The sequence below is a fragment of the Propithecus coquereli genome, unplaced genomic scaffold, assembly GCF_000956105.1.
Source record: "Propithecus coquereli isolate 6110/MARCELLA unplaced genomic scaffold, Pcoq_1.0 Scaffold281, whole genome shotgun sequence".
Taxonomy (NCBI): Eukaryota; Metazoa; Chordata; class Mammalia; order Primates; family Indriidae; genus Propithecus; species Propithecus coquereli.
In genome coordinates, this window is record NW_012148408.1 from 1,443,582 (window position 1) to 1,456,213 (window position 12,632).

The 12,632-nt window shown below is 53.7% G+C and overlaps 1 protein-coding gene across 1 annotated transcript in view; it reads right to left on the reverse strand.

Moving 5' to 3' along the window:
* KSR1 (kinase suppressor of ras 1) overlaps positions 1–12,632 on the reverse strand; it is a 38,758-nt gene that overhangs the window by 5,900 nt on the left and 20,226 nt on the right. The window contains 8 exon segments of the mRNA XM_012648352.1: positions 175–306; positions 1,004–1,137; positions 3,966–4,062; positions 6,231–6,610; positions 7,439–7,487; positions 8,315–8,369; positions 10,171–10,248; positions 10,718–10,759. Of these exon segments, the coding sequence (XP_012503806.1) occupies positions 175–306; positions 1,004–1,137; positions 3,966–4,062; positions 6,231–6,610; positions 7,439–7,487; positions 8,315–8,369; positions 10,171–10,248; positions 10,718–10,759 (967 nt within the window).

A 12,632-nucleotide genomic window follows, 5' to 3' on the forward strand; every position in this document is an offset into this window, starting at 1 on the left:
CTAGAAAACTGTAAATTCTGTATCTGACTCACATTTTATTTCTACTGGTCAGCACCCAGCTCTCTGTGGGATACCAGAGCCTGCTGGGCAGGACACCCAGTTCCCCGTCCCGATGGCCACCAGGGCCCTCTCTTTTGGCCACACTTGGCCTTGGAGCACGAGGGGCCTGCTCACCCAAAAGCATAGACGTCGGCGGCTTTGGAGAACGGCAACTGATCCTCGTCCTTCCCGGGGGTCATCTCGCGCACGATCTCCGGGGCCAGGTAGCACAGCCAGTCATGTGACAGTTTCAGCTGGTTCTCCCGCCTAGAGGCCAAGAAGCCAGGACAAGGACACGGGCCTTTCAGCAGGCAGCAAAGAGGCCTGCCTGGCACACGTGTGTCCCAGGGCCAGCAGCACACGCACAGCTCAGAGAAAGGACCTGGACCCAGCTCGTTGATCCTGTACTTGCTAAGGCACCGGTGTTCTTGGGGAATGTTACAAAAGAGTCATAAGCAGGTTTTTCTAGGAAAGCAGGCCAAGGACAGTACTGACAGGGAGCTGCACCTAAAGGTGCGGAATCTCTATGCTAGGAGGGGGGTACACTGCCAACCAGAAACCCACACCCACCTGTGGCTTGCAAACCTGCCTGGGCGGGCTCTGCAGCCTGGGGGCCATTCTCCTTTCCATGGTTCCCCCGGACTCTTGGGGAGGAGCGTTTCTCCCCACACCAACCCCTTCAAGATTTGGGGAAATAAAACTTGACCCTCTTTCTCATCACAGGGGTGTGAATCCTGGTTCCTTGCCCAAGTCCGTGACCAGCCAGGGCAAATGTGAGTGAGGGGACCCAGCCTCCACAAGGGTCAGCCTGAGAATCTAAATGTGACCCAAACCTGATTCTGGACCAGAACCACGAGGGCAGGACCAAAGCAACCCCAGCCACTGACAGCCAGAGTACCCAGACCCCAAGCCCACCCATCACCACCCAGCTCCCCCATCCCACCAGACACCAACACCGACTCACCGTCCTTCTCGGACCACGCCCGAGATCCCAAACAGCCCGAAGTCTGTGATGACCACTTTGCCATTGTCATAGAAGACGTTCTTAGATTTGAGATCTTTGTGCACAATGCCCTTGGCGTGAAGATAGCCCATGCCCTGGAAGAGAGTGAGCCTCACGTCAGAGGGGAGTTAAGGTGACTGAGCTTCCACCCTGGGCCAGGCTACCCAAAGCCCCTAATTTGATCTTCACAATTCTATACAGTATATCGTCCCCATTTGACAGATGAAGAAACCAAGGCTGAGAGAGGGAAAGTCACTTGCCCCAAGCCACAGAGCAGTTAAGTAGCAGAGCTGAGCTCTGACCCCAGGCCCGTCCACTTAGAACTTGGATAAGGTGTGTGTGTGACAGGGTGAAGGAGGAGTGGGAGTCGGGGGCAGGGGGGATATAAAGAGCAGTGATACCACCTAAGTTAAGTCACTAAGGGCCTGAATGAGCTGGGGTCTCTATCAGGATTTGCACAGCTGGCCTCTGCCCTCAGGCAGGGCAAGGGCTCTCCCAGAGGACAGAGAGGCATTCCCACAAGGGTCCCCAAGTTTGGGCAATCCCAGTATCTGCACTGTGGCAGAAGGAGCCCTGGACAAGAGAGAAATCTGGGGTTTGCGCTCCGTCTCAGCTCAGATTCTAATTCAGTGTGGCCATGGACACATTGACCAACGTCCGAGCCTCAGTTTCCTCACCTGTCAAGTGAAAAGGGCAGCAGTGGGTGATTTCTAACCAACACTCTACTTGGACCGAACACCAGTAGGCCAGGTGCATGGAACGTGGGTCACCTGACCCAGGCATGATCTCATCCAAGGTCAAAGCTGTCTGCAAACACCAAGCCCAGGCCTCCCGTGTGCCCTGAAGCCCTTGGGACCGGGAGCAAGATGCCACCGCTGGAATGGCCATCCCTGCCAGCTCAGAAGAAGCAAACGTAAATCCACCTCCCAATCCCCACGCTAGGGGGTGCTTCACACATCACAGAGACACTTCCCGGCTATGAAGGTATCTTGGGACAAGGGGTGGAAAGGTGACGTCTAGGGAAAGCCAGCTACCTTTAGGAAATAGAATGAGCTGTGAGGCGGAACCAGACAGAACTCGGCCCCAGCCAGCAAGCATCAAAGAACAACTTAAACAAAGCAGATTCTCCCCTGAAAGAAAGGGGAGGGCGCAGGGTCGGCGGAGAGCTGCCATCCTGCAACGGGGGGCAGGGAGCTCAGGAAAGGGTAACTTGCTCCTTCCCAAAACTCCAGCCGGCATGCAAGACGATCCTTCTTAAAACATCTGCCCATTCCCCACACCAAACCAAGGCACACGCCTTCCCCAGTAGCCAAACAGAGCCAAAGACTCCAGGAGGCCACGTCACTGTACCTCTCTGAGTCCTATTTGTAAGGTAAGTGTCGCAGCCTGAAAAGGCCCGTTTCAAGAGACAAGATGTAAAGTGCTGGGTCTGGAACATAAATTCTCCTCCCTTCCCAGAATTTCAGTGTTTCCGCAGTAGCCCCAGAGCTGCTGATCCTCTAACCCAAGGGCAGGCCGCCTGTTTATTTGGACTCCGAAAGCATCAGAGGCAAGGACGCGAAGGAAGCGGCTCAGAAGTTCCCAGCAAAAAGAAGAAAGGGATGGTCTTTCAGCAGGACAAAAACCACACGGGCCAGCAGAGAGGTGGCTTCCAGCTCTGCGGCTCCAAAACCTTTTAGTGACTCTGTCCTCTGCCCTGGTATCTTCCAGAAGCCTCCTGCACCCTGACTCAGCCGGTCGGCAGCCAGACAGAGTCCCCGCGCCGACGGTAAGGAGAGGGAAGAGCGTGAGGGAGGGCGGCAGAGTGGGCAAGTCGGGGGAGCAGAGCTGGAGGGTTTGGGGGTAAAGGAAGTCGGTATAACACTCTGCGGCACCCACCGATCTCTCTGCAATCACACAGGCTACCAGCGAAGGCAAAAATGTGACGTTTTGGTTTTGGTCTTCAATAGTTTAATTCATCAATTTAGCCACACGGAAATGTCATGTGGAAATCTTGGTTTATCTAAAAACATCATTGTGATTTGTATTTTTTCCCTTCTGAACACACACACACAATGGACAGAATGTGGAAGGGAGGGAGGGAGGCAGGGAGGGAGGGAGAAGACAGGCGGGAGGAAAGAAAGAAGAGAAGAAAACAGGGGGAAGCTTGGTGGGAGCTGGTGAGTGGAAGCTTTTCAAGTCAATTAATAAAAAAAGAGAAAGGAACCCCTATCCACCAGCATTCTAGCTTTCATTTGGGCTTGTATGTTGCTAAGTAAAGCAACAAATGAACTTTTCTTTCACTTTTATTTAATTACTTTAAAACATGATAAAAAAAGGAAAAAAGCTGCCCAGCTGAGACTGAGGGCCTGTCGTCGCGAAACGTGGATTTGGCTTTGGTTTTCAAATGTTTAATTCCTTAGTTTAGCCACATGGAAAAAAACTTTCAGGCAGAAAGCGTAGGTCTGTGTGCCCTGGAAGGAAATTGCACCCTCTGCCCCTCCCACCCTCAGTCCTGGCAGGCCCTCGCCGAGTGCCGGGCCCTGCACCAAACTCTCTCCGTGGATTACTGCATTATCCTTGTGCCAATCCAACAAGGGAGGTTACAGCGGTACCCCATTTTACAGGGGAGGAAGCTGAAGCCCAGAGGGGCTAAACAACCTGCCTAAGGTCACAGAGCTGGTGGACCAGGATTCGAACTGCCTTTAAAGCCTGCCGAGTTCCTCCCCAACCAAGTCTGTTCCATCAAGGCTAATGGAGTGGACAGCTCCTGGCTCCAAGTGGATGAGACAGGGACACATGGAAGGGGGAGGGGTCCCATCCTTGAGGAGCCCGAGCTAGAGGGAGACAAAGTGGCCCTCGACATGGCCAACACAGCAGGGGGACGACCGAGGAATCTGGCACCAGCAGAAACCCACCCTCCCGCAGCTGGACACTGCTTTACCTTGATGATCTCCTGAGCGATCTGTCGCGTCTTGTTGATGTCCAGGGATGTCTTGGGGTCCCTCACAAACGAGTGCAACGTCCGCCCCTTGCAGAAGCTGTCGAGGGTAACGGGGTCAGCAGTTTGGGGCTGGTGTGGCCGCCCCCACCCCTCGTGGAGCCCACGGGGAGGATGGTGACTGCCCATCCCCCAGGACTCTCTGCACCCCCGACTGCGAGCCAAAGGACCCTCTCTCTTGACCAAGCCTGACGTCCACTCCCGCTGGGGTGTCGCCTGCCATGTGGGCAAACACCCACGATGACACACACACACACACACACACACACACACACACACACACACACCCTGTTCCCTGAGGCCCAGTGCCTGCCCTGCCCTGCAACAGGAGACTCGGCTCATCAGAGCCGCAATGCGGAGCAGCCGTCCTTCATGGGTTCAGGGCACAAGCGCCACCACGAAAATCCCGGCGGGGAAGAACCTGGCCTTTTAGGGCTGAACCCAGACACCATCAAGGCCTTGGAGCCCACTGTCAAGACTCTCATTGTTGTTGCTGGTATTTTCATCACAGGGCTTTTACGACGATACAGGAGCGTGCAAGGAGGGAGGGGGTGAGACGGACGTGAGCGGTGTCAGAGCGATTACGGGAAAAGGCGCTTGCGTTCTGGGGTCTCCGCCTGCATCAACTCCTAAAACCCAGTGAGGAAGGACTCATGTGTGGCTCATTCCCCTGCGCCAGGGACAGGCTGCCTTACACCATCTTAGGAAGCGACTATTTTTAAGGAAAAGATTCTTAGAGACTTAGAGAACCAGGCGAGGGGTACGGAATATTGGTTGATGGTTTCCTCATCTGGGTTCCATTTCTCCTCAGCATATTCTAAAAACACATTAAGATTTTTTTAAATTAATGAATGTTTTGCTGTTTCCTCATGTGTATCGTCTTTAACAGACTCAAATCTCTCGTGGGTTAGAGAGAGATGGGGAGGTGGATGGACGGGCTGAGCTGGGCGACCACACGAGGCTTCCCTAAGGCCTCGCGGTGCTGTGCTTTGGGCTGGAACCGTGTCCCCTTGGTGTGGTGACCCTGGTGATGTCACACTGCTCAGGAGTTCTGGTGGGTGGTTATTTATGTCTCGGATACATAAGGAAAATGGAGATTAATTTTTACTTGGTTGATAGTTTTTTTGAGGAGAAAAAAGGCTTTATTTTTAAAGCACAGAGTTCAGCTATAGGAACTTCATCAGAATATTGATGTGAGTTCTTTTGGCTGATGGCATTAATGTGATTTTCAGTTTCTTCTTGAAACTTCTATGTATATTCCAACATCTCTCTAATGACCTCATATTGATTTTCCTGATTTTAAAAGCAAACAATTTCTTAAATGCCCTGGGAAAAAATGTTTTAGTTTCACACCCCCTGGTGCCCTGGGGACATGGACACTGCTGTACGTGGATGGAGAAAGTAAACTGGTGAACGCGTCCTGGAGTAGAAACGGGCAACAGAAATCCGAGTGTTACAGATGCATACTCTGACCTAGGCCCGCAAATATAGTCGCTGACGCTCATCAAGACGTACAAATGAGGATGCTCATTGGGACGGTGTCCAGCACAAGAGGGCTGCTGAAATAAATGACCAGACGACCAGTGAGAGAACCACGGGCCCACTTGTGTGACTCTTCCCAGTTCTGCTCACTCTCAGTGACATCGTGTTGTTATCTTGAAACTGACCATGGCATTGACAGATGCTACAAATTAGGGCTTCCCGCCTCCCTGGCCCAAAGCTGGTTGTTAAACGTCACCAGCACACACCACTGGGTTCAGCTGTGATGGGAATACCCGCAGCTGTTGAGAAGAATAAAGCGGACCCCAGATCTACAATCAAGTGGAGAAAGCAACGTATAAACCAGCATAATCTCTCCTGTGTATTTTTACAAAGGAACATATAAGTAGTTTAAAACCACACGAGCTCATGCGAACTTCTTCATATCAATGGAAGGAATGTTAAGGGACAGTTTGCAGTCCCCAGCTTTGGGGAGACGCACCCAGCTGGTGGGGGGAGGGGACTGGATTTTGCTTTGTACCTTTTATGGGACATTTGAATTTTCTCTAACTTGAGAAAGGTACCATCCTCTTTGTTTTGCAATGTCAGTGGGGATACGTGAGTGGGGAAGTTACACCCATTCTTGGTTCTCCTCTTTATATGGAAACTTCCGCTCCCTCCAGGACATCACCCAGAGGAGAGGGCTCCCGGGGAAGGGGGCTGGGTTACCTGGTGATGATGGCCAGGTGGGGAGGGTTCATGCAGGCGCCCATGAAGAGCACCACGTTCTCGTGCCGCGTCTGCCGGTAGTTCATCACCTCCTTCTTGAACAGCTTCAGGTGGTCCTGGTTGTGGCCGTCCATCTCCAGCAGGCGGATGGCCACCTCGCCGTGCCAGCGGCCGCGGTGCACCCGGCCCCAGCGTCCCTGCCCGATGGGCTCGCCCAGCTCCACCTGCTCAAAGGGGATGTCCCACTCCTGCAGGTACACGCTGGTCTGGCTGGCCTTGCGAGAGATGGGGCCCCGCCAGGGCCGGCGGCAGCTCGGCAGGTCGTCCACCTCGTCCTCGTCATCTTCTGCCTCGGACTTGCCGGCCTCTGGCTCCTCAGCCTGAAGGGAAGGCAGGAAAGAACAGGGAAGGGCAGATGTGGGCTCAGCTGACTGCTCTTCCCTTCTGTGGAGCCCCCCACATAGGACAGGGGTTCGGAGCACACACAGAGGTAAGGGGGAAAGACGCATGGGGTCGGGAGACGCGGGTTCTGGTTGCGGTTCTGCTCAGCTTGCTGGGGACAGCGGGCGGATCACATATTAGCATCGCTGGACTTCAATGCCCTCCCTGAAGTCCCTCATCCTGCTAACACTGCGAGATCTACCTATGAGCAACATCCGATTATTCAGGGAAGAGCATTAATAGCCCTGGCAAGGAAGAATTTAACTACATTCAGGTTTCTGGTACTTTTTCATTTAAACACGGACTTTCTGACTCTCTCGTGGGCAGAAGTAAATAAGTCTGTGAACATTCTCTAAGCCACCCTGCAGTGCAGGGATCCAGGCTCAGTCGACACTTTTGTTCAAAGATCAAGACAGTAGTTCTTGACCCTGGCTACAATCAGAATCACCAGGGGAGTCCTGACAACACACAGATGCCCGACCCCCTCCCGGACTGACTGGACAGTCTCCCAGGCCAGGGCCCAGGCATCCAGGCTGGGAGTGAGGACCACGAGAAGGAGGAACTTCAGTTAGCCTCAAAAACAGAAGGAAAAGGAAGCGTGTTTTGTTGCAGCCTCATCATTCCTCCCTGGTGCAGCAGACGCCTGGGACAGCCCTGGCCGGGGCCCGGCACCGACTCACAGCCCAGAGCCCCATGTGCTCTGAGATGGGGGGAGGGAGGACAGAGCAGGGGCTGTCCATGGACTCGTGCGTCGGCCCCTCACTCACCTCCACTTCGTGAACCTCTAGCACGTCTGCTTTCGGCTGGTCGTCGGGCCTAAGAGCAAAACAGGGCTTGTCAAGGAGGCCCCGCGGGCGGGCTGCTCTGCTCTCAGTGGGCGGGGACTCGAGTGAGGGCTGAGACAAAAGGCCACCAGGCTGGATCCTTACTCCGACCCACACCTGGCTGGGAAAGGCTACGTGGATGCTGAGGAAACAGGCAGACGGCGAAGACCAGGCCCACCCCCTCCCTGGCTCAGCCTTCTCCAAAGTAACTTGAGGAGGGGGGATCAGGGGTGGGCAGGAGCTACCTAGGCCCTTTCAGATTTGACGCTGCAGTACAGAGGTTCAGGTCACACACACAGGATTTGGAACCCGACAGGCCTGTGTTTGAGAACTGGCTCTGTCGCTTCGTAGCTGTGTGACCTTATGTAATTTCTTAACCTCTCTGGGCCAGCTGTCCACGAAGGATGACACCTACTTTCATACCCACCTCACCAGGCTGTCTAAGGACTAAGCGAGGGAACGTGAGTCAAGCACGGCCTGACACGGAGAAAGAACTCAACAAACAGGAGCTATTTCTAGTAGGCTTCTCCAACTCTGCGTGCCCTGGGTCCACCCCTCCCGGTCACAAGACTGCTGTGGCTTCCCACGCAGCCCACGCAATGCTGGCCACGCTGACAAGAGGCAAATAAAACCCTCCAGCCGGTTCACAGGCCCAGAGGGGGAATCAGCCCAAGGAGTTCTGGCTGGCTGGTCCAGGCATATGGCAATGCCCGGCGCAGGAAGGTCACAGGGCTAAAGGTGGGGGTGGGTGGTCAGGAATGTGGGTCCACCGTAACAAGTCCCATGGGAGAGAAGGGGGCGCAGCACAGGGACGCCTACCGGGTGCTGTCGGCGGCATCGGGGAGCGGGGCTGCCTGCGCAAAGGCCGAGATGTCTGCGGGAAACAGAAAGCAAATACAAAGCCTGAGACCACCCTTCCAGTCCCCACAAAGACACCATGCTTGAAACCCAGCATCCCCGGCAGTCGGCCCACCCCGAGCGGGCTGCCACGTGGTCTCCAGACACTTCCTCGAGGACCAACTGCGCTCCTCCCAGAAGCTCACCCGGACTACCCCCCACAGCGCTTGCTCTCGCCCCCACAGCTCTGGCCCAGGAAGGGGCTCCAGGTGGCTGAGGAGGGTGGGACTTCTCATTCTCCTGAGGCCAAACTGCCCCACACTAGCAAGTGGCACAAGCAAACCGTGCTATCATTTACTGCACAGGCGGCCAGAGCGCCTTCTCCGTGGGAAGGTCCTTCTGTGTGGAGGCAGGGGCTGGGGGCAACCAGCCTTGCAGGTAATGAGACTCCTTCACTTAGGCCAGCAGAGGCCAAGGGCAGGACTGGCAGGTGGCTCGTTAGCGACACCTGGTGCAGCTGCTGGGAGTTTCCAGAGCAGAGCACCCCGCCCCCAGTGGGGCTTCTGGATGTGGTCACTGGGTGTGGGGGTGTGGTCACTGGGGGAGCAGCTCTCAGGGGAGAGGAAGACATTCACAGTCCACACATCAGGGGGCCCAAGAATGGGCAGCTGGGCTGACCCCTGAGCCGGGGACTTTCCCAGGTTTAGCACTGAAAGTCCCCTGTCCAGGGACACCAGAACAGAGGGCACCCCAGCATGGAACCAAAGTGCTAGAGAGAGACTGGGGGCCTCAGGGCGGGCGTGGGAAAGAGACTCGAGGTGGCAGTGGCCACCCTCTCACAGCCTCCCTCCTGCCTTGGTGGGCACAGACTCCCCCCGCTCAGCCATCAGGCCTCCAGGCTACTCTGGAAGGTCATCTGAACCGGAGGCGTTAACCTCTCTGGGACTAACCCTTCTTATCGGGGAAATGCGCGCACGTGCCCAGCACCCTGGCGGCCATTTCTGGGGGACCTGGGATGTCAGAAGCCTCTGCTAAGGCCTCCCCAGACACCGCCACATTGTGTCCACAGACTGCCAGTGGCAGCCTAGTGCTCATCCATGCTGCTCGTGTGTTCAAGATAAACACACGCCTGGGGCGTGGAGGGACTGGAGGGAGTTGGGGGTCTTGGGAGAAACAGCACCCCAGGTAGGAAGGCAAAATGTCTCCAAAACCTCACACTTTTGCTTAAGAGTGTATCGTGCATTCTCCCCCAAAATGTGTCTTTGTTTGTTTTAATACAAATAGATTTCCTTTCCTTCTCCTCAACATATCTTCAGGGCAAAATGGACGCTTCTGGAAGAAGAGCCATGTTTTCCCAGTGTTTTGGGGTGCTCCACTGAATGTATCCTAGAGCTGGTAGCCAGGGAGGCACTTGGAGGGGAACCGCAGCAAAACCCGGTGCGAAAGCACAGAGGCAGCTCAGCTGTTCACAGGAAGCCCCCGTGGGGCAGCTCTGGCCCCCGACTGCTGGCGGCCTGCGCAGGCCTGAGCTATGCCAGACAGGGGCCTGGAAGGACCCACAGGTGCTCCCAGTCGATCTCCTAATGCAGCTGGGCTGGGGGAACAGAAAATCCTGGAATAACCAACATACTGTGACTTCAAGACAGTCCTGTTTAACCCAAGAAAAAACCAAGCAGTTACAGTCTTTGTTTAAACACCACCATGCTTGACACCTTCATCTAGAGAAAAAAGCACTGGTCTTATAAACTCCTGAGAGGCAGAAATATGGTCAAAGGCAAAGGTTGGCACATAGTAGGTGTGCAAAACAATTTTTCTGAAAGGGAATCAATGGACTGGACTGTATTATTGAGTTGAAAGTTTTTTCCTTTAAACTTTCTTCAATAGGAGGCACTTCCAGTGATGGCCAGCAGATGGCACTGTGTTGTAAAGCATTGAACAAATGAAGCCTGCAGGCCTTCCCAAATTGGTTTCCACTTCTGTGAAACAAGGTAGTAGTTTACTGTCAATTGGGTAGGGGAGGATATGGTGACAGATGTTCATAAGGCACCAGCAAAAATTCCTCTCCTCCATTCTGCAAAACCAGGTTCTAGTCCTGCTTCTGCCACCTCCTGGCTGTGTGACCTTGAAAAAGCTGCCTGAGGTCTCTGTGCAAAAGGCTGGACAGGATGGATTCCAGGGTTCCTCCCAGCAAGGACTGCTCATGTAAGGAGCCCACCTCCAGGACACTTGCCCTGTCCCCTTCTGATCCTCAATGGGCAGTCAGCTCTCAAACAGTGGAGGGAGACTCAAATACCTCCAAAGGTGCCCAGGGAGAGGGCACCCAGGTGGGCTGGACAGAAGGGGTTGTAGCGAGGGGCTGTTAGTAGAACCATGCAAAGGACTCACCTGGAAAGATAAACTGCTGTCTATGATGAATGAAGGAGGCAGCTTTAAACAGAAGAGGAGGTGAGTCACACACACAGAACGGCAAACTCAGCAAGGGAGGAGGGAACGCAGGCAGCAGCTTGGGAGACACAGACTTGTTATTGGGCTGGGACAGCCCTGCCCCAGGTGGGCCTGGCAGGGGCAGGCTGAGCCATGCAGGGAAGACGAACGGAGCTGGGAGGAAACGGGCCCCGGCAGGAGCCTCCAGGAGTAAAGGGGCTTGGGTGCGAGGCCCGGCAGTTCCAGACCCAGTCTAAGCGGCCACCTTGCTGCAGAGGCCAGGCCAGTGCTGTGCTCTGGGACATGCACTTGAGCCCAGGAGGGCAAAATACAATGTGGCAGAAAACAGTGATCATGACAAAGTTTAACAGTGTTGTGTGCAGAAGACTGGCTCCACCTTCGCCCCCAGAGTGTCACCCCCAACACGAAATTGTTTTTCCTCTCTTAGGGGAACTGAAAGGAACACACTGGGCTTCTGGACTCTGACACAGCATGTTCTAAGCTCAGTTCTACCACTTACTAGGCTCTGGGACCTTGGCAAGTTAGTTAACCTCTCGAGTTGTCTCACTGAAACACAGCTACAAATACAGTCGTGCGCCGCATAACGACGTTTCAGTCAACAACGGGCCACATGTATGGTGGTGGTCCCGTAAGATTACGATGGACCAGAAAAATTCCTATCACCTAGTGACACTGTAACTGTTGTCATGTAGTATCACCCATGTACCTGTGATGATGCCGGCGTAAACGAACCTACTACACTGCCAGTCGTATAAAAGTACAGCACATATAATTATGTGCAGTACGTAACACCTAACGATAACAAATGACTACGTTAGTAGTTTACGTATTTACTGTATGTTTTATCGTTACAGTGTTCTCCTCTACTTATAATAATAAAAGTTGCTGTAAAACAGCCTCAGGCAGGTCCTTCAGGAAGAGTTCCAGAAGAAGGCACTGTTATCACAGGAGATGACAGCTCCGTGCGTGTTCCTGCCCCTGAAGGCCTTCCAGTGGGACAGGACGTGGAGGTGGAAGGCAGTGGCGTTGATGATCGTGACCCTGTAGACGTCTATGCTCACGTGTGCATTTGTGTCTTAGTTTTTAATAAAAAAGATTAAAAAGTCAAAAAAAAATTTTTTTAAATAAAAAAGCTTACAGAAAAAGGATATAAAGAAAAAGTATTTTCGTACAGCTGTAAAATGTGTTTAAGCTAAATGTTATCACAAAAGAAAAGTTAAAAAATAATTAAAAAGTTTATAAAGTAAAAAAGTTACAGTAAGCTGAGGTTCATTTGTTATTGAAGAAAGAAAATGTCTAAGAATAAATTTAGTGCTCCCCGAGCGTGCAGTGTTTGGAAGGTCTGCAGCAGTGCACAGCAACGCCCTGGGCCTTCACACTCACTCACACTCACTGACACACCCAGAGCAAGTCCAGTCCTGTAAGCTGCGTGGTAGGCTCCCCGTATAGGTGTGCCATTTTAAATCTTTTATACGGTATTTTTACGCACCTCTCCTATGTTCAGATACACAAACGCCAGTGTGTTACATCTGCCTACAGTATTCGGGACAGTCACAAGCTGTGCAGGTTTGTAGCACCAGGCTGTACCGTGTAGCCTAGGTGGGCAGCGGGCTCTGCCATCTCTGTGTTCGTGTGAGTACCTATGACATCCCACACGACGAAACTGCCTCACAGCGCATTTCTCAGAAGGCATCCCCCTCAAAGTGCTGCGTGACCGTAACCTTTTCCCAGGTTTACCCCTGAAGGCCAAGTGCAATGCTCCCGCGCAGCACAGAGCAGCGGACCACAGGAGTTCCTTCCCCAGATTGGCCACCGGGCAGCCCAGCCCTGAGGGCTTGGCCCAGTTGGTGCTGCC